Below are 24,991 nucleotides of genomic sequence, written 5' to 3'. Positions count from 1 at the left end.
TATGGGAGAGAAATGATCAGAATAGGGTTCAACGTTTACTTCCTGGGAAATTCACTGCTGCTTTCTTCTTTGAAAAAACTAGAGAGGAATTAGAAACCTTTCGAGCTGGAGAATCTGCAGGGAGAGGCCAAAGATGGTTACGGGTGAGCTCAGGTTGGGCCTGTCTCCGTGGTTTGGGTGAGGAACGACGCCTTCTGCCGTCCACGGGCAGCCTCCCCCACCCCCCCCCCGCCCCTCCCCGCCCCCGCCCTGCCCCCGCCCCGCCGCTGTCCCCCAGGGCACAGGGCAGAGACTCGGCTTGGCTTCCTGAGTGTTCCACAAGCGCCAGGGACAGGTGCGACAGAAGGGCTCTCAGGTGGCCCCCGCATGACCCTTTGCTGAGAGGTTTGGCAGCTGATAAAATCAAGCTTCTGTGGCATTTTTCATGACGTGGGGAAAAGCCTCATGATAAAACGTCAAGTAAAAGTTTTTCAGGAGAGTATTCAGCGTGGCACGTGCAGCAGCCCCCAACCATCGGGAATGTTCCAATTTTACCCGAGGATCTGCTGTCACGGAGTACGGGCGGTGGCGGGTTTCTTTTTCATAGGTTTCGTCGTCACAGTTTTTATTTGCAGTTATTTGAACAAATTAATGTTTTAGAAGCCGGAATATCAGTGACCCTGGTTCCAGCTGGCCCATTTCCTGCTCCAGCTGTGGCCCAGGTGAAGCCCCTGCCTCCCTCGAGAGCTGGGGTGCTGCGGGGGGCTGGGGCCCGTGTCCTCAGGGTGTTCGTTCTCCCTCCGCCGCCTCGTCTGTCTGGTGGGAATCGCGGCCTTCCCTGGGCTCCCGGGGGGCCCTTTCTCTGTGGCATCCCTGCTCTCCTCCTTCGTACACCCCACCTGCAGTGGCTGCAGGGTGGTGATGGTGCCCCCACCCCTGTCGCTGAGGGTTCACGATGGGCCCGGTGTCAGTGTGGGCGATACCTCATAGAGGGCTCACCGTGCCCCTCGAGGGTGGGCTCGCCCATTTCACAGATGAGGAAACTGAGGCTAGAGAGCCTGTCCAGAACCACACAGCTGGAAGGGGTGGAGCTAGGATTCCTCCAAGGCTGATGAGTCCCAAACTGATGCGGGGGCTGCTGGGCCTCTTACAGGCTGGAGGCCTCCGTGCGGGGTGGTCAAGGAAGAAGCCGTGAGCCTTTCCCCTCGGGCCACAGGGAGGGCATGGGCAGCAGTACAGCCTGTCCTCTCGGCCTGGCCCCGCCCCAGGCCCTCCTGCCTTGACCTCACCTCCGGAAGTGTGGGGCGGGTGGTGCGTGTGAGGACAGGTGGATGCCCGGCAGGGTTCCAGCACCCCGGGCACTGGGACCCACCCTGCTCAGCACCCCCAGTCCGTCTCTGTCCTCCAGTCGGCAGGACGCTGTGCCTGCAGCCTCGCTGGCCTCTGGGTTTGACTCTGACCTCTTGCGGACTGCCTTGTGGCCTTGGTCCAGAAGCAAGACCTCGTGGAAGCCTGGTCAGGGAAGCCCCCGTGAAGTCCCCCGTCAACAGGTGTCCCAGGGTGCTGTTGGGAGGACAGAGCCAGGCTCCTCCAGGTTCCGGGGTAGTTGTCAGACGCACCGGCCTGGAGATGCTCAAGGAAACACCAATTTATTTCCACTAGAAAAATCCTCTTTTGCCTAAGTATATGACTTTATGTTGAGTAAGTAAAAACTAGCATCTCCTACATGGGTTGAACTATTAACATACAAAAATCGAGAGGTCTCACAGGTGCTGTGAAAGTCCCGCACGTGCAACCGGGGGCAAGGAAAACACCAAATCACCAGGATGTCGGTCAAAACATGGGGGCTTTCGTTTTAGTAACGAGAAGTCACCCGACCCCTTCCGCATCTGAGATACATTTTCCTCTTTCACCCGTGAGCGTGCACTTGCTTCTTCTGTGCTGGGAGCACCTACGACGCCAGCGGGTGCCGCAGACACGCACGGACTCGGGTCTCCAGCTGCTTGTTCCTCCCTCCTCGCACCCCCGCCTGGCCCGGCCCTGGGGTCCTTCTGCTGGGGGGCGTCTGTCTACTAAAAGCCAGGCCCCGAGGGCCACGCGTCCCCTGTCAGGGCCCCAGCCTCTCCCATTTGGCAGAGCACGCTTCTGAAGTAGGGGTGCACCTGCCCGCTAGCCTCCACCGGTGGCACGGATCGGGCCGCAGATAGCACCAGTACGGCCTCCCGGGCCCAAGGCAGCCACTGCGAATGGGTCACCCGGCGCTTCCCTCCGAGCCTGGGCTGGGCTTCAGAGCCACACAGCCACCGGTGAGCAGGCTGAGTTGAGGGCGGAATGAAACCCGTCTGCTCCCATCCTTCTAGCCGCTGCTTCCGTACACATGACCGGCTGTGGGAACACGTTGCTAAATTCAAGCGGAAAGCAAGGTCTCGACAGGATGGCCTATTTTAAGCCCTGGATCGATCTTGAGACAGACATACGGCGATCGCACATTCGGGCAGCAAGGTGCAGGGACAGCAGTGAGGTGGGCTGTGTGCTCTCGGCCCTGCCCGCCCCCAGGAGTCCTGGAGGCCAGCCAGCACCTGTGCACGCAGGAATTCACCGGGCTGGCCGGTGCCCTGCGTATCGTAAACGTGCCGCTTGCAAAACAGGGGAGGCCATTTGGGGAGGAAGACAAATCACTCTGGCCGACGTTCATGGGGGAAATGAGTAAAAATGCTGACAGGTGAACCCCACAGAGGCCCGAGATGGCCACCTCGGTCTCCCTGGCAACTGGGGCCGGCTCCCCCAGGAATTTTCCCAGAGTTTATAGGCTGGAAAAGGGGGGGATTCTGCAACAGCTTCAGCCCTCACGGCCAGTGCTTCCCGTGGCCGGCGAGTCACAGGGACTTGATTCTGAGTCATTTCCAGCCACCTGCCACTGTGACGGACCTGCACTTCCTGGATACAGAAGGTTCCGCGGCCTCTGGACGTAGGGAAGTGGTGGCTGGGCCTCGCAGGACATTATGTTTTTGGCTCTAGTTGGTGGAAATATTTTCCACGTGTTTCCCCATGTTTATAGAGCTGAAGGCATGGAACGCAGCCTGTGGCCGCGGGAGCCGGCCTGATGGGGCCTGGTGACCAGGGTCTGGCCAGATCAGTGCGTCCCAAGTGGAGACAGAGTGCCAGGCCGGGTGCGGGCCAGGGGCAGGGCGGCGCCTGCGAGGAGTGTCCTGGAGGCCCGTCCAGGGTGCGCAGAGGTGGAGGTCCCAAGGGCCGGGGGGAGCTCGGTGCTCTGTGGAATCGCGGGGCGCCTGCTGGTATAGGACCCCGGGGGAGGCGTGGTGGGCTGTGGGCCGTGGCACCACAGTCCTCTGAGCAGCGTGAGACATCTGTTTTCCCCGTGGCGGCTCTGATGCGCTGTCGGGTCGGCGCTGGGGCCGCCGGGCCACCCTGGGGGCTTGGGCAAGCAGGGCTCACTTCTTGGCCTGCAAGGCCTGGCCGAGGCAGGCCTGTTGATGCCGAGGTGCTTCCTGGTCTGGCTGCTTCTTCAGACTGGCCACCTGGGGACAGGGCAGGAGCTCAGGTGGGTGGGCGGTGGCGGGGGGCGGGCAGGGCCTGTAGCCAGGGCTCCCAGGCCGTGGTTGTGGAGAGCTCCGGGGGTCCTGAGGAGAGGCAGGTGCCTGGGAGAGAGACATCAGGCAGGCAGGGGACTTGCTGGCTGTCACATGGGGGTATGTGGAGCCATGCTCTTCAGGGACACCCATCCCAGGGGTCCTATGGACTGAGGCCACTGCACACCCGCAGTGGATGGACCCCCTTCCATTCAGGCCGTGAACACACTCGGAGTGATAAGGAAATGCATGCTGCTCGGCTTATAAATTTGGCAAATGTGGCTTGGTGGGTTAGGGACACTAACTTGGGGGTGACACCGGGTGGTCACTTTACCCTTCTGGGTTTCAGCTATAAAATGAGAGTTTGGACCAGATGGCCCCCAGGAGCCCAAGGGTGAGCCCCAGCAGGTGTGCGTTCGTGGGGGGGGGGGGGGGTGCCGGGGGGGGAGGGGCACTGCCATGTTTCGTCACTGCCTTGTCCCCACGTAGACCACTGTTCTCCCTTCCTGACTCTGACAGACAGGTGCGGGGGTCACCTGTGCTCCGACTGCCATGTGCTAGGTGCAGTTGGACACTTTACCCGCGGTGACCTACGGCCCAAGAACTGTCCTCACCTTCCTCCTAGGGGCCCAGCGATGGAGGCACAGAGAGGCTGGTGGCCTGTCTCAGAACACTCGCTCCGCCCCTCGGTGCGTGGTGGGGGTGGTTGGAGGGAGTGTGAGAGCCCCTGGGGGTGGCTGGGACCCCCCTGCCGCAGGATTTCAGGCCGAGGCCAGGCAGGCACCCCTTCAGTGTGCTGCTACAGGGTGCCCGTCCCTCCCCACCCCTCCCTCTGCCTGGGGCACTGAGGTCCAGGCCCCACTTCCTCCTCCGGGAACTTCGGCCGCCGCCGCTACCGGTGGGTCTGCTCCCGGCTCTCCAGGGCCTGCACGGCCTGCAGCCGGGCCCTGTGGCCAGCTCCCGACCCCTGGGCCTGTGCCTGGGCCTGCTCCGCTCTCCGGGCCCGAGGTGAGAACGTGGGCTCCCCCCTGCTGCCCGCCGACCTGAGAGCTGCACAGAGTCCAGGGTAGGGCGTCCGGCCCTCCCCCTAGGGCTACTATTCCTTCCCCCAGCCCCCAGCTGGCTCCGCCGCCCTCTGCTGGGCACGGGCCCCGGCCCAGGACTGGCAGGCCGACCCAGGGGTTCGAGCGCATTCAGCCCCTGGGCCTCGTCCGGCCCAGAGCCCCACCCACGGGCCTCCAGGCTAGGCCTCACAGCTGTTTTACTGGGATCCCAGTTTCTGCTTGGCTGGACTGGGGGAGGCGTCGGGTGGGGGTGGGGGGGGTTCGCGTGGGCGTCACAGACTGACGCTCGCCCCTGCCCCTCTTGCCAAGTCCTTGTGTGGAGGTAGGGGTCTGGCCAGCGGTGGGAGGGGAGATGCCCCCCAAACACACAGGAGCAGCCCCTGGACTGGCCCACAGGCCTGCCTGACCCCGCGCTTCCCACACTCCTCCCCGTCCTGCTCTGTTCCGCACAAGCCCCCTCGGCCGTGTGGCCACTCCCGCGGGGCCTGGGGAGGGGACCAGGAGGGGCCCGCAGAGCCCCGGGCCCTGGTTCCACCTCTGCCTGCCCCTCGCGGTGTGAGCCTGGTAGACCCCACTGTCGTCTGGGGCTGGGTCTCCGCATCGGTCGGTGTGGGAGCGGTCCACCCCGCCCTTCCCGGCTGTGTGGGCGCCTCCGCGTGGGCTGTGCGGCGTGAGACCCACCGGCCACTCCCCGCCCCTGGGTGCGCCCCCGAGGCTGGCCCAGCTGACCTGCCGCCGCTGGTGGTGCCTCGGCGCCCTGTCCCCTTCCTGGTGCAGGCTGCCCACGGGCTGGGGCGCTCGCTCCTTCCGGGCCCCCCGCCTTGCCGTGTCCCCTTCTTTCCTCAGCGTCTCCTGCTCCGTCTGTAAGAGCCCAGGGGTCGGAGTCTGTAGAGGCCCTCTGGCGGTGGGGGTGGGGGGGGAGGTGGGGTCAGGCCAGCCTTCCCCTCTGGAAAGGAGGTTCTGGAAAGGGCTCTGGGTCCCCTGAGAGCAGGCTGGGTAGAGGGAGGGCCCTGCAGCCAGGGAGCGTGGGCTCCCGGTGCCAGCCTGCTTCAGGCCGGTGGGGGAGGGGAATGGCTCCATCTTTCGGGGTGGCCTCCGGGGCCTGCCGCCCAGGGGCCCTCCCAGCATGGCCCTGGCCTCATGGAGCCCCGACCCCCTGCGCTCAGGGCCCCGCCCACTCTGACCCAGGCCCAACAAGCCTATGTCTCCACCATCTGTCTTTAGGGGGCTGCAAGCTGCCCCCAACCGTGCCCCCTTCTTGGTGGCCTTCTCCGGCATGCTGGTCACAGAGCAGGGGGCTAACGGCAGGGGACTGAGAGAGCAAACATTTTCAACGGGAAGTTTGGCGGGCCTCCTTTTGTCCCTCGTGGGTGATCCTTTTGGAGGAAGGCACGGACACCCCAGGTCATGCCTCGTGGGTGCTGGATGTGGACAATCTCCTTCTGGAAGCCCATGGGTGGGCGCTGGGCCTGTCAGCAGTTGGGGCTCTCCAAACGGGGCCCCCTCCACTACCCTGCTCTGCCCGCCTGCCTGGTGGGTCCTGCTGGCTCCGGGCCAGTCCCTGTGCCCGGCGGGGGGGCGGATGGGGCGCCTGGCCACTCCTCCGTTCGGTGTCTTCTTGCCCTGTGCCCGAGGCCTTGGGGCTGGTGTCACAGAGGCCCGGAGACGTGGCGGCTCTGTCTTGCTGGTAAAGTTATTCGGTCAGTGATAGGAGAACGGCTTACAAAAATAAGGACTTCCGGGGGTGCGGAAAACAAAGGGTCCGTTACAAAAATAAGGACTTCTTTCTTCTTCAGGGGTGCGGAAAACAACGGATCCGCTTCCACTGAAGAAGGAAGGTCCTGTTTGTCTAAAAATCCAGTCACACTCCTGGAAGTGCATGTTAAAAAGGGAAGAGAAAAGTGAAATCCAAAATAAATAAACGGCCACATCCGGGTTTCCCCTCCTGAGACACCAATAAAGGGTTTATGGCTTTGGGGGCCCCTCACAGCTGACCTCCTGGAACTCATTAGCTGTTCCTCCCCTCCCCGACCTGGGCTGCAGGGGCCCACAACTGGCTCCGCGGCCCTGGGCAATGCCACCGCGGCCGGGCCCGTGCTGCCAGGAGGAGGCTCGGCTCCCCCCGCTCAGCAGCTCAGTGTCGCGCCCGCCTCTCAGGAGAAGCAGGACTCCCGTGACCGTGACCGTAAGGGTGGGCCGACCCACCTTCCTGGGAGGGCAGGTGGCCCTGCATGGACAAGCTGGCCAGTGGCTTTCAGAGACTGTCTTGACCTGCTGGCCCCTGTGCCTGCATCCCGTTCCCAGGGTCCCTGCCCCTGACTGCCACCCCGCTGACCTGGCCACTAGCCTCTGGAAAACCCACTTGTCCCCGAGTCCACGTCAGCTGGGCAGTGTGGTCTGGTGGCCAGGGCCTGCCCTGGGACAGCTGTTCACGCGTGCTTGGGCAGACTCTGTGCTGGAGGGTCCAGGCCCAGCAGCGCCCTCGCCTGGTGGGGCCTCGCTGCTCTTCTTCGGGCCTGCTGGTCCGCGGGCACTGCAGCGGGCCCTCCTTGTCAGAGAGGCTGGGGGCCAGCTGGGCGCGGGGAGGCCTTCGAAGGCAGACGTCGCTCCCAGAGGGACCCCGCTGCTCCTGGTTTGTGGCACAACTCCGCACCCTCTGTCCCGCTCCTGCTGTGGCTGGTGGCCTCTGTCTTTCTTCCACTCCTTGCTGGTGCCCATGTGCTGCGCCAGCCCCTCTGTCCTCCAAAGTTTGCGAGTTCTGGACGCCCGCCGTCTTGTCATCCATTCCACGAGCAACGACTCGGTTCCGGTGAGGCCAAGCCCGGCCTGTACGGTCCCCTGGCCCTTCTGCCCTCGGGCCGCACCGCCCAGCCCAGCCCGCCCCGCGTAAAGCTGGTCCGCAGGTCTGGGTGAGCAGGGGTGTGCAGTGGCTGGCTCAGGGGTCTCCTGGACCTGAGGCGGCCCCTACAGATCTGTGAGGCCGTGTCGTTTAACATGGACCCTCCCCACCGTCCCCTGGGAGACCCTGGCTGGGTGCTGCTGCCTCGAGCAGCCGTAACAAATGCCCCCCCCCCTCGGGGCCCGGTCCCCTGTTCCGCGTGTGCAGATGAGCCCCCGTTGGCACACGCCTCCCACACCTCTGCCCAGGCCAGCGCTGCAGCGGGAAGGGCTTGAGCCGGCAGGGCCGTGTCCCCGTGCTCCTCCTCTGTGCCCACTGAGTGCTTCAGGCCACTGTTCTAGGGGACAGGCCACGAGGGTTTCTGCCCAGATGGGGCCCAGGCATGCTCATGGAGGTTCTCGGTCACGAGAACCAGGCCATTAGGCCAGCAGGACACCTCTGTATCCTCATCCCCGTGAAGCCTTAGGAAGCCCACCCTACCCTGGGGACCGTGGCCGAGGCCCTTGGCACCCTGTCAACGCCAGGACTCTTGCTTTCCTCACTTTGTAGATGGGGTCATGGAACGCGAAGGGTCAGGTGCCTCAGACGCCAGGTCATCAGCCCGGCAAAGGCTGTCCCCACCCTCCCCTGTGGCCTGATTCCTCCGTATTCCCTGCTCGAGTCCCCATCCAGTCTGCCCCCAGAGGGGGCTGTGAGGGTGTAACTCCGTCACAGGCAGCCGGGTGGGTCTGCCACACAGCCCCGTCCGTCTCAGGTGATGTGAGGGGGAAGGGCCCCCCCACAGCAGGCCCCCGCCGGGTGGACCCACAGAGCCACGAGCGGGCGTGGGGCCTGGGTGATGTTCCACCTGGTTCCCTTTCTCCGGGCCCCAGTTTCCTCCTCCTCAGTCAACCTGGGCCCCAGGAAGATGCTCTGGTGACCCCCACCCCTAATTTCAACCCGAATAGCTCCACTTCGACCTGTTTCTTACATGGAGACTGGATCCACTCACAGAATTACTGGCCGGTGGGCCCCTCGGCCTCACTGCCTCCCCGTTCTGTCTGCACACCGGGGGCCGGCTCGCTGCCCTGCCTTGCCCCGGATGTCGCCGTCTGCCTTCGTTCGAGGGCTTTAGCTGGGGCCCTGTCGCGCACCCTGCCCTGTGTGGAGACTGCTGGGGTGACTAGATCGGCTTCTCCCCTTGAGCCTTCCTGGTCTCCCACTGTGTAGGCCTGTGCATTCCCCAGCTGTTGCCCTGGTCCTGTCTGTAGGGCACTCCCCGGGCCCGGGGTCATTTCCAACGTGGACGGCAGAATCTGGGGCTCCCGGGGTAGGCCGTGTGCCAGGCCACACAGCTCCATGCAGGGCTGTGGCCCAGACACTGGGGACAAAGCCGGGCGATTTGCTATGGCACCCCGGGGTGCCATACGAGAGGAGAGGAAAAGTAGCGGGGGCGTCACCACCGGGCATGGGGTTACGGAGGTCTACAGGGCGGCCCTGAGCTTGGAGAGGGGTGGGCAGGTGCAGAACAGGTGCCCATCCGGAGAGGCGCCTCCAGCAGCCTGGCCCAGCTTGGACCCCCACGGGATGCTCCCTTTTCCCCGCCTCCACCCGCCCCTCCACGGACCCCCGCCCCCACCGCCGGCCCCTGCGGCCAAGGCCCGCCCACCACCCCTGCGCGCGCAGCACCGCGAGCTCCCCCTGCAGGCGGTCCCGCCGGCGCGCGGCGTCTCCTCCCGCGGGAAGCGCCTCCCCTGCGCTGTCGCTGCTGAGCGCTGAGCCCCGCCTGGCCCACGGCTCACCCGCTCTCTTCCCCTGAGCTGCGCGTCCACAGCCGGCCCTCTGTCCTAGGGGCGCGTGCTGTGGAGCCGGAAACCCGGGGAGAGGCCTCGGGCCTCTGACTCCCTCCCGCCTCAGTTTCCCCGTCTGTCCGCTGTGGTGTCTGGGCATCTGGGGCTCCAGGTGTGAACGCTCGCCTCCGTCCGGCATCTCCTTTCCTGCCGGGGGGACGATGATTCTGTAAAGGGAATGCGGGGCCCTGCCCTCTGGGGCCCCTCACCTGCGCGGGCTCCAACGTGCCCTCTGCCTCCTGGCATCTGCGCCCCAGGCAGGCGACCTGCGCCTCCAGCCGCGTCCCCCTCTGGGCCAGGCCCTGGCTGTGCCTTCTGCTCTCATCCAGGGCCCCGTGCAGTGCGTCCACTTGCTCCTGCGGAAAGGATCGTGAGGTCTCCTGGAAACACGGCCTGCGGTATGCTCCAGGGGCAGGAGCACAGGGCATCTGCCTGGACGGTGCTGCGGGTCTCTGTGTTGTAAAAAGGCAAGAACAGGTCGAGTACCCGTGCGCTTGGAGTTCCCTTGGAGCCGTGGTGGGAAGGGCGCCGCTGCAGTGGGCGGGCTCCCTGCTGTGGCCGGGGTGGCATCAGAAGACGCGTGGCCTCCCTCCAGGGCTTCCAGCCCTTGTAACGGTCTACGGTAGTCCTCCCCAGCTCACCGAGCCTGGTGGGCTCAGCCTGTGTGCCCCCCTTCTGCCTCTGAGATCTGCCCCCGTGTGTCGTCGCCCCCCCCCCCACGCCCCCGTCAGCACTTCTGACCCTGCTGTGTGCACAGAAGCATCTGTCCTAGGTCACTACTCCCTGCCCCACGGGCACCCTGGACACATCGGGCTCAAACTGAGCCCCGGTACGTGGCCCTTTCCCCTCCCCCGACACCCACTCACCCACCCTGCCCAGTCCTTGGCCCCTCTGGCTTCAGCCTGCCCAGACCGTCATCGTTTGCCTGGGCGCCCGTGACGCCTTCGCCTTGCCGTCTCCAGGCGTGCTCCACGGGGTGGCCGACCACGCGTCCCAGTCCGTACATCGAGTTGGGCCGTGTGGTGGCTCCCCACTGCCCTCACGATGAAAGCTGAGGAGGGAACATGGCCACTCGTCAAGCCCGCCCACCCTGCTCGCTGTCGAGTGACAGCCCCTTGCTGCCCCTTGCCTGAGCCCTGCCCGATGTCCTCTTGGCCCCGCGGCCCCCTGGCCCCGCGGCACTGGGTTCCCTGCGGCACCGCCTGGCCGTCTGTCAGCCATCGTCCCTGTCGCCCCCTGCCCGGAGCCGTCCCCAGAACGGCGCCGTTGTGTCTCTTGGGCCCCAGGGCGGGCACACAGAGGGCCTGGAGAGCTCTTGTGAGCAAACAAACACACCCGAGCCTACTCGAGTCTGCCCGGCAAAGCCGCCGTCCTGCCCGCCGTGCCAGGCCAGTCTCCTGCATTTGAATCTTCCTGAGAGTTCCGTGGGGGAGGTGGCCTGTGCCCTCTGGTACCTCAGACCCCAGACAATCAGGAGTCACACCTGTAGTGCTTTGGGGGCTGAGCGGGAAGGCAGAGGTGTGGCGCTGGGGGAGTCTGGGAGTCCCACAGTTGTCCACGCGGGAGCCCGTGGTAACTTGGACTCAAGGGGGCAAGGAGTTGAAGAACATGGCTTGGAATCTAGAGACGGCTGGGGGCATCACGTGGGGGCTGAAGTGCCGCTGGTGTCCCAAGGGCTCCCAGGACTGTGCTGCCGGGTGGTCCAGGACCCACTTACCAAGATGGGAAGGGGGCGCCTTTGGGGGTGAAGGTTCAGAGTTCAGTCTTGAGGAGCCTCCCAGGAGTCACTGGATGTGGGGCCAGTGTCACAGAACCGGGTGGCTCTGGAGGCCCAGGGCACTGATGGCCCAGGGAGGGGAGGGCTGTCCTGGGGAGAGGGGAGAGGGGAGAGGGGAAGGGAACAGGTCCTGGGCCAAGGAGATGTGAAAGCAGAGGGGAGGAGGCAGAGACCAGAGGGAGGGAGAGGTTGGTCCCCCGTGTGGAATGTCCCAAGAGGTCAGGCAGACGCAGATCCATAAGGGACCCTTTGGATGGGACCAAATGTTGCTTGTGACCTTTGCACGTGTGTGAAGGTGGGGGGAGGTGGGGCTGAGGGTGGAGGGGGGCAGCTGTTCCCAGCGGCCTGGCTGGGGGAGGGGAGACAGGGCCGCAGACAGGCGAGTGGGGTGCTCGTTCAGGAAGAGGGAGACTGGGCACGGAGCCAGAGAGGGAAGGCGGGAAGGCGCAGGGACCCCCTGATGAGCCACGCGGGTGCCAGCCCTGCAGCCACAGGGTCCCGGGCCAGCCAGGAGCGTTCACGCGGCCGTGTCCCGCGTGTGTGTCTGCAAGGCCTTCCCATCCGTTCGCTCGCTCACTCGGTTGTCACAAATGCTGGCGTGAACTTGCCCTGCTTGTGGCGGAGGCTGATTCAGAGGAGGGAGGGGAGTGCCTGCCTGGGGGAGGGGCTGCAGGGCTGACCCTGGACATCCTCCTTTTTGTCTGACGCCCGAGTACTTTAGAAACGGACAGTGGGGACCGTGCCTGTGCCTAAAGCCAGTGACTCACCCTCCCCTGCACACTTGAAACCTACTGTTTTCTGCTTGTGCACGTTTCCAGCAGAAAAGCAGAGGTTTCCTTCAAATATGGCTTAAATATTTCATGGTATTTTAAAGAGGTCCAAACCATGTCTGTGAAGGATTGTGCTCCTCTTGTAATGACTCAACTTTTCTGGAATTCAAACGAACCGTAATGAACGGTGCACCCTTTTAGGAAGGTCAGCCGGTGCACCACTCGGTTATTGTCATTTCTGGTGTCCTGTTAGTTCCGAGTCCTGATGCTGGGCAAGATGTGGGCTGGGCAAGCAAGCCTCGCAAACCCAGGTTCGGTTGGAGGGTCCAGGTAGCTGCAGGAAGCTGGGTACATGGCCCTGCCCTCTGGGAGCCTCGGAGCCCAGATCCCCCCGGGGCCCGGCCCAGGAAAACACCGGCACCAGGAAGCGCTCAGACGTAGAGGGGACCCGGCCTGCACAGGAGCCCAGGGCCCGATGGCAGACACCTCTGGACTCCGCGCTGCCTGCCTGCCTCTCGCTCCGCTCTCCCGCTCTGACCGGCCGAGCCTTATCGTCAGTTTCACTATTGTTTTTCAACTGTTTTCCTTTAAAAATCTCAAACGTTCATTCTTCCCTGTAAACGTTGCCCAGTTTCCCTCCAAACATACCATAAACAAACAGACAAAACCAAACCAAGAGAGCAAACAACCGACAACCTACAAAGCAGGACCATAAACGCAGATCCGTCCGGAAGCTAATCAAAAGCTCCTAACGGCCCTTGAGCCTCACCCCCTCAGCGGTGCGACCGGACACGGCAACCAAAAGAGAGACAGATGTGTCATCATTCTTTTGAGAAGTAAAAACTGAAACTCTTAGAAAAGTGGTAAAAAGAAAAAGAATTCATGTCAGAAACCCGTGGTGCACACGGGCCCACAAGGAAGGAAACTGTGATAACGCGGAATGCTCTATTGAGGGAGGAAACTCAAACATAAATACATCACTTACTCAGTTTAAGAAATGAGGGAAATTACAAAAACACAAGAGAGGATGTTAATATAAGTTGGAATGAATAATTGTAGGCAAAAATGCGAGAAGAGGTCAAGTTGGTTCTTTTGAAAAGACCAGTAAAACAGAGGCACTGTTGGCAGGTCAGATTAAGAGAAGCAGCTAGAAGCCTTCGAGGCCAAGACACAGACACAGCCACAGGTATAAATAAGATAGAGCCTCAGGTACAAAACGGGTCCAACCAGAGACCTAGCTACATGTGTAATAGAATGTCAAATAGCGTGTGCGGGTCCTTGGCATTTAAAAATACAAGGTGGACGGAGGTCCAGACGACAACAGCCGCCCCAAGGGGAGAGGCGGCCCCCGGCGGCCCCTGCATCGCCGCAGGAGGAGCAGGGGAGAGGCAGTGAGGTGGCGTATGGAGTGAGTGAGGCGAGGAGCGTCTGCGGGCAAGTCCCGTGCGTCTCGGGAACCTGACCTCGGCCGCTCCGTGTCTCGCAGGTGGCGGCGGAAGCTCACCAACTGACCGCATGAGGATAAAATAATCTTTGTGCCCAAAGTCTGGCAAGTGCGGCGCCCTGAGGGGGTACAGATGCAGACAGTCGTCACTAACGGCCGGCGTCCGCTCCAGGCGTGGGTGGGCCCTTCGACCCGCACGGCACGGCCTGCCAGTCCACGAGGCCGAGCGGCTCGCGGCTTTGCTTCTGGAACCTGACTGACGCTGTTTGGGGCCCGGAGGAGCGCGCTCAGGAGAAGAGGGCGTGTGCGGGGCCCTGGGGGCTGGGGCAGGTCGGATGCCCGGCAGGCTGTGACCTGGCTCTGATGGGGGGGCACCCCTTCTCCCTGGGGGCGTGTGTGGGCCCGCACCCCTGCTTGCTCTGAGGACCCCCGGGTGCGGTGTTGGGCGCGTGTCCCAGCGCTCTGCGCTGGGTTCTGCCCTGTTGATCTCTCGAATTCCCAGGGTGGCCCTGGAAACGGGGAGGGATTTGCTCTCAAACAAGAATCTTACTGTTTGCATAGCACAGCCTACCATTTAATTAGGAAAATATGTTTTTAATTGACTTTCTCTTGACAAACACATTGGCTCATGTGAACCGGGGGGAAAACCCAGCCATGAAAGTGAAAGCAGCCGTGTCAGACGCAGACCTCGCTCTAGCACGTGCTGGCGGCTTGGCCACGTGACGGACGGTGGGGGCGTGGGCGGTGGGGAGTGTGGCCACGCGACCCGAGCCCCTCTGGCTGCAGACGCTGCAGCTGGGATTTGCTGTTGGTCAAAAGGGCCTGGGGCCTCTGCGCCTTAGGTGCGTCTGAATCCCCCTCCCGGGTGCCCACCTCAATGGCCGACAGGTTAAAACACTGGGTAAGGGGCGCCTGGGTGGCTCAGTCGGCCGAGCATCCGACTTCAGTCAGGTCATGGCGGTTTCTGGATTCGACCCCCACGTCGGGCTCTGTGCTGACAGTGCAGAGCCTGCTTTGGATCCTCCGTCTCCCTCTCTCCCTGCCCCTCCCCCTTTCACACACTCTCTCTTTCAAAATAAATAAGTAAACATTTAAAAATTGGGAAAGACCTTCCTCAGACCTGGAGATCAGAGATTTTGGGGGTTCCCGCGAGGTAGAGGCACACAGGCCATTTTTTAGTGGCCTAAAAATAGGAGAATCGCTAGAGTTCTAAGAACAACGGATAGATTTTAGCACATAGACTTCGCTGAAAAGTTGAGGAAATTCTTAATCAAGCAGGAAAACGAACAGGGGTAGAGAAGGTTTAAACAACATCCAGAAGAGCCTTCTGCACCCATGTGTGGAAACCCCACAGAACCTTGGGGACGCTGACCCGGGGCCTGGGCTGGGGGCTGGAGGGCAGGCTAATTAAGGACGAGGTCACGAAGGCCCCCAGTCCCCTGGCAGGCAAGTGCTGGAGAGGAGGGGACCCCAGCCACCACAGCCACCACAGCCAGCCGTGCCCCTGAGAACAGGGCCTTCACCCTCCCTGTCCCTGGTGCCCCCCGTGCTGCCCCTGCTGCCCTGCCCGCTCCCCACAGCCCCCAAGGTCCCCGTGGGTCCCCATGGCTCCCCCTTTCTCTCTGCCTTTCACTTTGGGCCTGAAATATCTGGACAGGGACGTGTGAAGTCCCAGGTGGGTTTTTCTCCACTCCTGACTTTGAACAAGACCAGACCCCCTTCTTTGAAGACGTGCAGAGGAAGAAAATCTCGACAGCAGCAATCAACTGTGGTTCAAGAGACAAAGTCAGTCCGAGGGATCAGATCTGAGGGTATTGAGTTAAAAGAGAACAGAGTTATTGCAAGAAATGGGAACAGGTGTCAGGAAAGGTTGGCTGACGCTCTCATGAAGGGGAGCCAGAGTGGGAACAATCAAGATTGAAAACACGAGGACCGGGGTGCCTGGGTGGCTCAGTCGGGTGAGTGTCTGACTCCCGACTTCAGCTCAGGTCATGATCCCGGGGTTGTGGGATCCAGCCCTGCATCAGGCTCTGCACCGGTCGTGGAGCCTGCTTGGGATTTGGGATTCTCTCTCTCTCTCTCTCTGTCCCCCTCTGCCCCCGTCCCCGCACTTGCAAGCACTCTCTCTCAAAAAAAACAAAACAAACCCCCCCAAACCCCACAAGGACCAATCCAGGCATGAGGACAGGGACTAGGTTAGACATGGCAGTCAGATGAACTAACCTAGATAAAGACCCGAAGTTCTCTGGGACGTGGCAGGGAGCCAGTGACAAGAGGTGACATTCAAGATGAACAAGGAGGAAGAGGCCCAGAGAGCAAGGCTGGGCTGCAGTGAATTTCGGGACAAAGGACTGGGAAGAGGGTGGGGGAGAAGCAGTGGTTTTTAGGTGGAAATAACGCGCGGCGACCGAAGACAGATTCGACTCTGCAAGTGGAGATGATGCACAGGCTAAGATAACAGAGGGAACGAGTCCACGTTTGGCGAACGTTTTTGAATTTCCAAGATAAACGGACCTTCTGGCTTCCTCTCTGGAAGGAACGATTCAAACCACCTAGATATTACCTTTCTGGAACTGTCTGAGCCTGGGGTCACGGGGCAAACAAGAAAAGAAGTCCGAGTAGAAACAGGCCCCTCCCCGGGGAGATGGGTCGTGAGCCTCGCTCACCGCGTCCCCACCGACCTGCTGGGCCCACTGCCGACACCGGGTGTGGCGGGCAGAGTTCTGACCTGGCCTGTGCCCCGCAGCCCCAGGGTTACCCCAGGGTCACCCTGTGACCACGTTAGGGCCTGTTGCAGACGTGATTAAGGTGACTCCTCAGTGGCTCTGAGTTAACCAAAGGGGGATGACCCAGGTGGGCCTGGTGACTCCCACGGGCCCGGCGGGCTGGCGGCAGAGCAGCGGCCGAGGGGTTCGAGTGGGAAGGGGGCCGTGTGGGGGTCCTGCCGTCGCCGCCGCGCTGTCGTGAGGGCCGACGGGAAGGCCCAAGCCGGGAGCCGGAGAGGCCCCCAGAGGCCGCTGGCTCCTCAGCCAGGAAATGGGCTGCGAAGAGTCTGCCTCAGGTAAGGAAGTGGCTCCCCACCCCCTGCCAAGAGCCCCCCGCTGTGCCAGGCGGGGACCCCGCCCACCGTGGGGCTGGCAGCTCAAGCTGCCCGCGGTTCAGTCATCAGTCTGCGGCAATGGCTGCGTAGCGGTCGGAAAGGAACACAGTGTGGGCTGCTGTGAGTACAGAGCCTCCTGCAGACAGGAGGAGGGGTTCCAATTCAGGGGCAGGTGCTTCATGGACCCCCGCCGGGCACTCAGAAGAAAGGTGGAGGCAGGGCCATCTGGAGCAGGGGAGGGGCCCAGGGGAGAGCCCCTGGACACAGGTGCGGAGCCCTTGTGGGGGGAGGGGCGGGGAGCCAGAGGCGTCCCCTGTGCACAGCGCGGTGACACGTCGGCTGCTGTGCTCACTTTTGCCACACTCCCACCGCCATGGAAGGGGGCAGGGGGAGCAAATAACCCTGAAATAAAAAGCTGGCATGGAAGTCGTGAGGAAGCATTAAATCAGCAAGGATCCTGTCAGCAACCGAAGAAAACCAGAGCAAATAAATTACTGCAAAACTTGTAAGCGGGATAAATTCCTTTGGAAAAGGCACACGCTCCGAGGTGGGCTTGAAACCAAGGCCAGGCGGATGAAATAAATGCTGACCGAAAACATACAGGGCGGGAGCGTGGGGCCGGGACCTGGGGATGGGGGGTGGCCACTGCACGTGTCAGGCACAGCAGACTCAGGACAAATGGCACAGAACAGGCACCGGGAGCTCTAGGCTGGTAAGAGGCAGAGCGGCCAAGAAGCTTCAAGTTGTGAAGAACGTGTCCTAGAAATGTATAAACCAAAGACCCTTACGGACAAAAGGAGGGATTGCCCTCCCTGCCCCCACCCTGATGGCAAAATTCAGCACTTCACACCCGGTTTTCATAAACTCGAGAGACAGATCCAACCTGGAGTATGTGACTGACATGGTTGTAAAGGTTGACTTAATACATTCTTTTCAAAATGTGTACCCTGCAAACGGAAAGCCTTATTTTCAAGCACGCACAGAACACACACCCGTGAACGCACGTAAAATGGGGCACGGCCCGCCCCTCCTGCCCTGGGGGTCTGCCCCTGGCTCCGGGCCTCGCCAGCTCTGTCTTGCAGGGCGCTCCCTAAGGCTCAGTTTTCCTAATCTGTCAAATAAGGGCTGGGACCACCTCCAAGGCAGCTCTGCCAGGGGATGCCCCCCATGAGCGCTGTGGGGCCACCACGTCCCTCGAGGCCACCTGCTCCAGCCCAGTTGTGCTTCTGCCCATGGGGACCCCAAACCTCCGCCCCCCCCAGAAGCCACCCCCTCACCCCCCCCCCCCGTCCCCAGGTCCCCGCCAGCTGCGTGCCCCACCTGGAGCCTCTGCTTCTCCCAGCTGGCCGCCCGCCTGCCAGCCCGCTGCTGCTCCTCCAGGCTCCGGAGCGCCTCCTCCTGCAGGGCGCGCGCTGCCTGGGCCCTGCGCCTCTCACTCTCCGCCTGGCGCCGGGCTGCGGGGCGAGCAGGGTGCTTGCTTGCCTGGCTCCCAAGGTCAGTGCGGCCGCCACATGGGGGTCGCCCCTGCCCATTTCACAGGCTGGCTAAGTGACTGGGAGCTAGACGGTGGGGGCTGGAGCCCCCTCCCCCCCACCGACCTCCCGTCTGACAATTCCCTGCCACTTGAGGGTCCCTGGGGGCGGGTCTGGGGTCCTGGCTCCCTCTGCCTGCTCCTTCTCTCCCAGGTTCTTTCCTTCCACAGACATTCCTCCTTCCAGACACCTCCTGGGCAGACCCACTAACGGAGGGAGGAGGGCACGTGATGCAATGGGGCGACCAGCAGGCCAGGGGCGCTCTCGGTGGTGACAGGGGTCAGAGACCTGACGGAGAGATGGGCCTCATGGCTGTGGAATCGGGTTCTGGGAGGTCAGCGTGGTGGGAGGAGGGTCTGCGGACCCTGCAAGGTCTCTGGACCGCATCCCCTGGTGACGGGGAGCCACTGTGAGAGGGCCGGGCACACCCGGGGGACACACTGGCCCACGCCCGAGCAGCTTCCAGGACTGAACCCTCCCGGCCGCCAGGGTGGGGCGCTTGGGGGGAAGCCCGGGAGGTGGCGATGTGGCCCTGTCAGCGGTGTTCGGGGACGGGGCGAGGGAAGGGGGTCACCTTCCTCCGCCTCTGCCAGTGCCTCCTGCAGCCGTGCCGCGCGGCTCTGGGCTTGGGCACGCTCGCGCTCTGCCTCGCTCAGCCGGCCGCTCAGGCTCACCACCTGGAGGTGCCAGTCGTCCTGGGCGGAAGGACCCAGGTCAGGGGGCAGCCCGGTGGGTGAGGGGGTGCCGAGGTGTCCGGCTGGAGGTTTGGGGGGCTCGGGCACGCTGACCTGGACCCCGGTGGGCATCATAGTGGCGCCTGGCGCCAGGGCCTCTGCTGCTAATTGGGAGTAAGGGAGGAGGCCCTGCCTGAGCCGTTGGGGCGGCAGCTGAGTTTTGAGGGACTGTGGTGTTTGTTGCTATCTGTCACGCCCAACAAAGGACAGTCTGAGCGCTGAGGCGCCCGGTGACCCCAGGGCCCTCCAGGGCCTCAGCAGATCTGGGGTGGATGGACAGATGGACAGCAGAGCGACGGGCAGCATCTCGTGTTTCTGGGGGCCCCCGGGGCATGTCCTCTCCACCCCCCCTTACCCGTTCCCTCTGGGCAACCCGCAGTTTCTGCACAAAGTCCGTCAGGGCGTCTCGCACAGAGTCCACGTCCACATCTGGGCAGGGGTCCCCAGGTGCCGGTGAGGGCCATCGGAGTGGTGAGCTGGACCTGGTCGGGGGGCCGGCGCTCTGGATGCTATCTGAGCCTGCAGGACAGTGGCAGCGGAGGGGATGTGGTGGGGACGTGGTGGGGACTTGGTGACAGGCATGCAGGTGCCCTGCCCCCCCTTTCTCTGCTTGTCCCCACCCCCAGGGAGCTTGCGGGGGCACGGGGTCCAGGCCCCTCACTGTGTGGGTCGTGAGGCCCAGGGAGGGGAGGGGGTGTCCTGGGTGGGTGCCAGAGCCGGGACAGGAGCCTACCCGAAGCCACTGAGGACACTGACCTGTACTGGGGAAGCCGGGCCACTCGGGGGAGCCTGAGGGGCCTCGTCCCCGCAGCCCCAGGCCGCGGCACAGGGTGGACCACAGCCGGCCCAGCTGGGCCTCCGCGTGCCGCCTGGCGCCTTCAGCCCGGGCCAGCTCCCCTTCCAGGCTGTGGAGCCGGCGGCCGGCCTCGTCCAGGCGAGCCTGGAGGCCGTCGGCCACGCTACCGGCCTGCTGCAGCTTCCCCGTGACCATGTGCAGCTCGGCCCGGAGGGTCCGCTCGGCCCCCCGGCTCTGGCAGAGGCCCTCCTCCAGCTGCTGCTTTCGGGCCTCAGCTCCAGCCTCCGCCTCTTCCAGCTCCCGCCGCAGCCTCAGGACCTGTGGGAGGGTCATGAGGGCTCACGTAGAAGCCCTTTGTCCCAGAGCCACCTGCCCTCCGCACCTCGCCCCCAGGCCTCTTGTCCTCACTCCCTGCTTGGCATGTCACGGCCAGGGGCACCTCGGACCTGCCTCCCAGCCCGTGTTTGGCCGTGGGGGCCCCTGAGCCCAGGTGGAGAGGGGCACCTCAGGACCACAGAGCACATCCTGGCAGGCGTCCCTTCAGACTCGTGAACCCCCCAGCCAGCTGTTGGCCCTAGGCTGTCCCCTCCTGTGGCAGGGGACCGGCTGCCTCGAGCCAGCCCCATGCTCGTCTGTGGCTGCTCTTGGCCTGTGGTAGCAAAGGCTGGGTCAGCATCGTCCTGAGACCAGGGCCGGGGAGCCTCAGGGGGCCTGATGCAACACCACGGGCTTGCGCGGGGTGGCACGGGGGTAAACCAGCCTCCCCGGCACACAGCACCTGTGGGCCGAGAGGAGAGGCCTGGCCTCTGGGAGGCCGGTCCTGGGCCTCTCGTACCTGGGTCACTCTTTCTACCCTTCCATGCTCACCCCTCGGGTCTGCTGGGTCCCAGGCCCCTCTCTTCTCTGGCGGCCTGGCCTGGGTGCGGAGGGGCCCTACCTGACCTCCTGCCCCTCGGTAGCCACCCGTCCCGTCCCGTCGTCTCCAATGAGGCCACCTTGTCTGCCTCTGCAGACCCTGGTCACAGCCTGGCCTCTGCCACTTAGCCCCTGGGATGGGGCCTCCGCTCACACAAGGTGCCCCCTAAATACCTGTGAGTGAATGACGGAATAGACAGGGTCACGTCACCCCTAGGGCAGTGACAGGCTTGGGGGAGGCAGCCAGGCTCCCGGCTTGAGGCCACAGAGCCTCTGCCAGACCGTAAGCCCTGGCACAGGGGGCAGGGCCGGGCCCCACCCCATTTCCTCTCCGGGTGGCCACAGTGTTAACGACCCCATTCACGGGTAGGAGTGAGGAGCCGTGAGGTCACACAGGGGTCACATAGGTCGTGGGAGGAGAGTCCAGGTTCTCTGTGCACGGTGGGTGCTCGGTGCAGCCGCCGTGTGCGTGATTTTGGGTCTGGACCAGGGGGTCCCACGTGGGCCGGGCTGTGGGAACACACGTGCAGGCGTGGGTGTAGGTGTCACTCCGAATCCAGAGGCTCTTTGACGATTGGGCATTTGGGGGCTCTTGCCTGTCCCCTGGCTCAGAACTCTCACGTCCCCTGGGCGAGACTGTCCCTTTCTAAAACACGAGAACCTTAGGAGATTCGTTCAGTCAGCACCCCTGTCCCTCGGCCCTGGTGGCACCCAGTCCCCACGTTCTTTCTCCGGTTCTCAGCCCGCAGCATGTTCACCTGCGAGTGTGGGGTGGCACCGAGGGGGTCGCCGGGCCCCTCCTGGGCCCCTGCCTCTGCTCACACGTGCTGGGGAGGGAGCCTTCCTCCTGGGCAGCGCCGCCCCCCACTCTGGCCAAGCCCAGTTCTGGGCGACGGGGGATGTGGGTGGTGGGGGTGCCCTCCGAGACCATGCCCTTGTAGCTGATGGACTCCTGAAGCCGTTTTTGTCTGAGGCCAGGACACCCCGTGGGCAAGGAGCGGGCTGGGCCCCTCGCTGGCTGTCACCCTCGGGGACCCTGGTCCGACACATGTCTCTGTGTCTCGATGTCCTCATCTGAAAAGGAAGGCGCTAGACCTTCCTCACGGGGGGGTCGGTGGTGGGGCAGGGAGGAGGGAGGGCGGTGCAGCACACGCCTGGCCTGGAGGGAGCACTGGACCCCGGGTTTCTCCTCCCCGTGCACCTCACGGCCCACTCCCAGGCTGCAGAGGCCCACTCACGGCCCACTCACAACGGCTGCGGATGTTTGGACCGGCCTCCCACCTGGAGGGGTATCTAGGCCCCTCTTCTGAGCGGTCCCGAAACCGAGTGAACTCGGTGTGAGTGGCCCTTGACTCTGGAGACCGAGGCAGATGGACGAAGCCGTGCAGGTGGTCTCCGAGCCCCTGCTCCGAGCCCCACCTCCGGGCCGGGGGGTGCCCAGCCGGCAGCCGGTACGGCCACCGACCCCGCGAGCAAGGCCGCCTGCCGGTGAGCCCAGCCCTGCCATCAGGCCCCCCGCCGTGGAGTCTTCTTGGCACGTGCACCGTCGGGCAGAGCCAAGGCGCCCCTCTGTGCCCTCGCCGCATTCCTGATCTCAGGGGCCACGGGCGTCCAAGTGGTCGTTTTCAGCCATTAATCTTGAGGCTTGTCATCCATACCCCATGGGGCAGACCCAGCCGGGAGCCCCACGAGTCTGAGCAGGGCCCTCCAGCTGAGGCTGCAAGTGTGGGGACAGAATGTTCCAAAGGCACAGACAGCGAGGCCATGTCTTGGAGCTTGGGCTCCGCGGTCCAGCGGGTGCCCTGGAGGCACCTGGGGGAGCCGGACAGAGGGGGGAGGGGACATCTCTGTGGGGGCGGGGCTCCAGGACGGCTGCCCTCACCTGTGTGCCCAGCTCCTGGAGCTCCTGGCGGGCGTCGGCGCGAGCCTGCTGCACCTCCCGTAGGCTGGCCCGCAGCTCACAGGCCTCCTTCTGGGCCGCTGCTCGTGCCTCCTCCAGGACCAGCACCTTCTGTTCCTTTTCTTCCTTGGACCTCTGAAAACTGAGCAGAGTGTCACAGGCTGGGGCTCCAGCAGGTCCCGCAGAGACCTTCCCGCCGCCTGCCTCACTCCGGCCGGATGCCTTCCCCGTGTCTCGGCTCTGCGGTGTCCCAGAGCCCAGCCTCCTCGGGGCTGCCTGGGGCCGGTCCCCTCGGGCATACCAGGTCCGGGTGCCCAGCCGGATCTGCCCCTCTCCACGTCTCTAGACCTTCCCTCCACCCTACTCCGTGCTCCGGCCACACTCCCAGAGACCCGGTGTCCAGCGCCAGGCCCGCACCTCTAATGCCCCTCTGCGAGGCCTGCGGTCCCGGCCTCCCGGTCCCTCCCATGGGGGGCCTCCCAGAGTCCTGGAACAGGCCTCTCTTCCTCCCTCCACTCCCCAGCCCTTGGCCATCTCTTGCCCACCACTTGGGGCTTGTGTGGCCCGCTGGACAGGAATGCTCCGAGGGCAGGGACAGGCCCCCGCTCGTGTGCGGGCACCGTAGAGCCTTCTGATGGACAGCTGGCACCGTGAGCTTGGTGAGCCCACCCACCATCCTCTGGCCCGCCTCAGTAGAACACCCCGCGTCCCGCACACTCTGCCCCTCCGGTGGATTTCGGGGCCGGGAAGGCCCCCTGACGGATGCTGCACGGGCTCATACCTGGCCTTGTCCTGCTCGGCCCTGCGGAGAGCGGCCCGCAGCTCGGTGTTGGAGCTCTGCAGCACAGCCTTCTCGCGGGCCTCCTCGCCCAGCGCCCAGCGGGCCTCCTGGGCCTCCCTGCGAAGCCCCTCGCGGCTCTCCTCGCTGCCCTGCAGCTCCCCGCGCAGCACGGCCAGTGCCTCCCGGGCCTCGTCCAGCTGTGCCCGCAGCCCCTCCGCCTGGGGAAGGGGCACGAGGCTGTCGGGGCCGCTGGGGGCCGGGGCGGGTAGGAGCTGCCGATCGGCCTCTGGCTCTGGTCCGGCAGCGCCCAGGTGCCCCCAGCCCTGTGTGCCCAGGTGCTTGAGAGAAAAGCGGACAACCTGGCTCTGCCCACCTGGGGGTGCAGGGTGCCTCACGAGGGCTGGTCCCAGAACCGGGGAGGTGACGGTCTGGCCCTGCTGGCCCTGGGCCCTTGCTCCCTCCCTGGCCCCCGGGGACGCTGCTTGCCAGACAGCAGGGACAGCGTGGCACCTGGCTGTGCCCACACATCCGTACTGCCCCCTCCCGGGTCCAGATGCCTCCGCTTGACGGCCCCCCGCCCCCGCTGCTGCCCGCTGGCCTTCAGTGATGCCGTGGCACTGGGGCTGCTGCCTACCCTGGGGCGGGTAGCCGTGCAGGTGGCCCTGGCTCGAGACCCCTGCTCCTCGGCCCTCATCTCCCTGTCACGTGGGAGGCAGGGGAGGGTGGGTCTCTGGGCGATGGTGCCCTCAGAATTCTCTGGCAGCACGAAGGCCGGCTCGGGCCAGGCTGTCCAGTTTGCTTGGGCGGCAGGTTCTCACTGTCACCAGGGCCCTGGACAGAGTGCTCCGCAGAAGAAGGGACACCCTAAACCCAACGGGTGGGGGGGCAGCAGAGGCCCCCGGCTGGGCAGGCTCTGGAGCCAGTGGGGGCCACCCTGGTCTCAGGGCTCAGCAGCCTGGACTCCGGCCGCTTTGAAAGCTCTGAAAAGCTGACCCGAGGACGGGGAGAGGCTGTAGGTGTGAGTCCTGTGCCCTGCCCCTACCAGACGTGTTCCAGGCCCAGAATGGGACACCCGTCACGCCGTCCTCCCTACAGCGGGACCCCCACGCCCTCTGGGGGCTTCTAGGCAGGGCTTGCGGGTTCTGTGGTTGTGTGAAGCTCAGGGCCCGAGCGAGGGCCAGAGCTGGGTCAGGGTGGGGTCGGGGGTCCTCCTCACTCCTCGCCCCAGCACCACCTCCCCCTCGACCCTTGGAGGGAGGGTCTGGAGGCGAGTGCAGACCCAGGGCAGGGGCGGCCCACCTCCCAGCGCCCGCACTTTGGTGAGGGAGATCTCCAGGCTCGGCCGGGACCTCTGGTCTCCCGCCTCCCAGGCCTGCGCTCCAGCCCTGACCGGGGCACTCTAGAGAGGGCTCCGTTCAGGCTCGGGTGTCCCGAGGAGGAGGTGGAGAGGAGGTGGAGGGGGCCGGCGGCGTGCCGACAGAGGGGAAGCCGCAAAAACTCTGAGCCATGTCAAGGCGCTGGTTTGCCAAGAGCAAACCCCACTTTGCTGGCCGTTTCAGCGGGACATTGTCCAGGCCCCTGGCCAGCCTGGCTCCCGTGTCCGCCCGCTGTTATTGTTGTTCTGTTTTTGGGAAGGGCCTGAGCCGCCCCCCCCACCCCCGCCCCACTCCCCTTCCACCCCCCACATATGGGAGCCACAACTGTGCAGGGCAGTTTCCGCCGAGCTCAGCAAAAATCCACCGAGAAGGTCAAGGACCAGCAAAGGGCCCTATCCATCATAAAAGGATCTGTTTTCATTTCCCAGGGCAGAGGAGGTGAAAACGAGCACAACAAAGCTGGAGAAGGGCCCCCCTCACCCCTGCACCCCCACCCGCTTCCCTC

The 24,991-nt window shown here is 64.1% G+C and overlaps 1 protein-coding gene across 1 annotated transcript in view; it reads right to left on the bottom strand.

Moving 5' to 3' along the window:
- Positions 1 to 587: 587 nt before the first annotated feature.
- Positions 588 to 24,991, bottom strand: part of CROCC2 (ciliary rootlet coiled-coil, rootletin family member 2) — a 61,184-nt gene continuing 36,780 nt past the window's right edge. Inside the window, 10 exon segments of the mRNA XM_086715231.1 lie at positions 588 to 3,518; positions 4,432 to 4,612; positions 4,824 to 5,494; positions 9,571 to 9,717; positions 17,773 to 17,906; positions 18,559 to 18,679; positions 19,074 to 19,237; positions 19,475 to 19,832; positions 22,312 to 22,471; positions 23,111 to 23,328. Coding sequence (XP_086571357.1) covers positions 3,432 to 3,518; positions 4,432 to 4,612; positions 4,824 to 5,494; positions 9,571 to 9,717; positions 17,773 to 17,906; positions 18,559 to 18,679; positions 19,074 to 19,237; positions 19,475 to 19,832; positions 22,312 to 22,471; positions 23,111 to 23,328 — 2,241 coding nt within the window. The 3' untranslated portion in view covers positions 588 to 3,431.

This window comes from Puma concolor, chromosome C1 (genome assembly GCF_028749965.1).
Source record: "Puma concolor isolate L17-30 chromosome C1, mPumCon1.1.hap2, whole genome shotgun sequence".
Lineage (NCBI taxonomy): Eukaryota > Metazoa > Chordata > Mammalia > Carnivora > Felidae > Puma > Puma concolor.
This window is presented reverse-complemented; position numbering and strand designations above follow the sequence as displayed.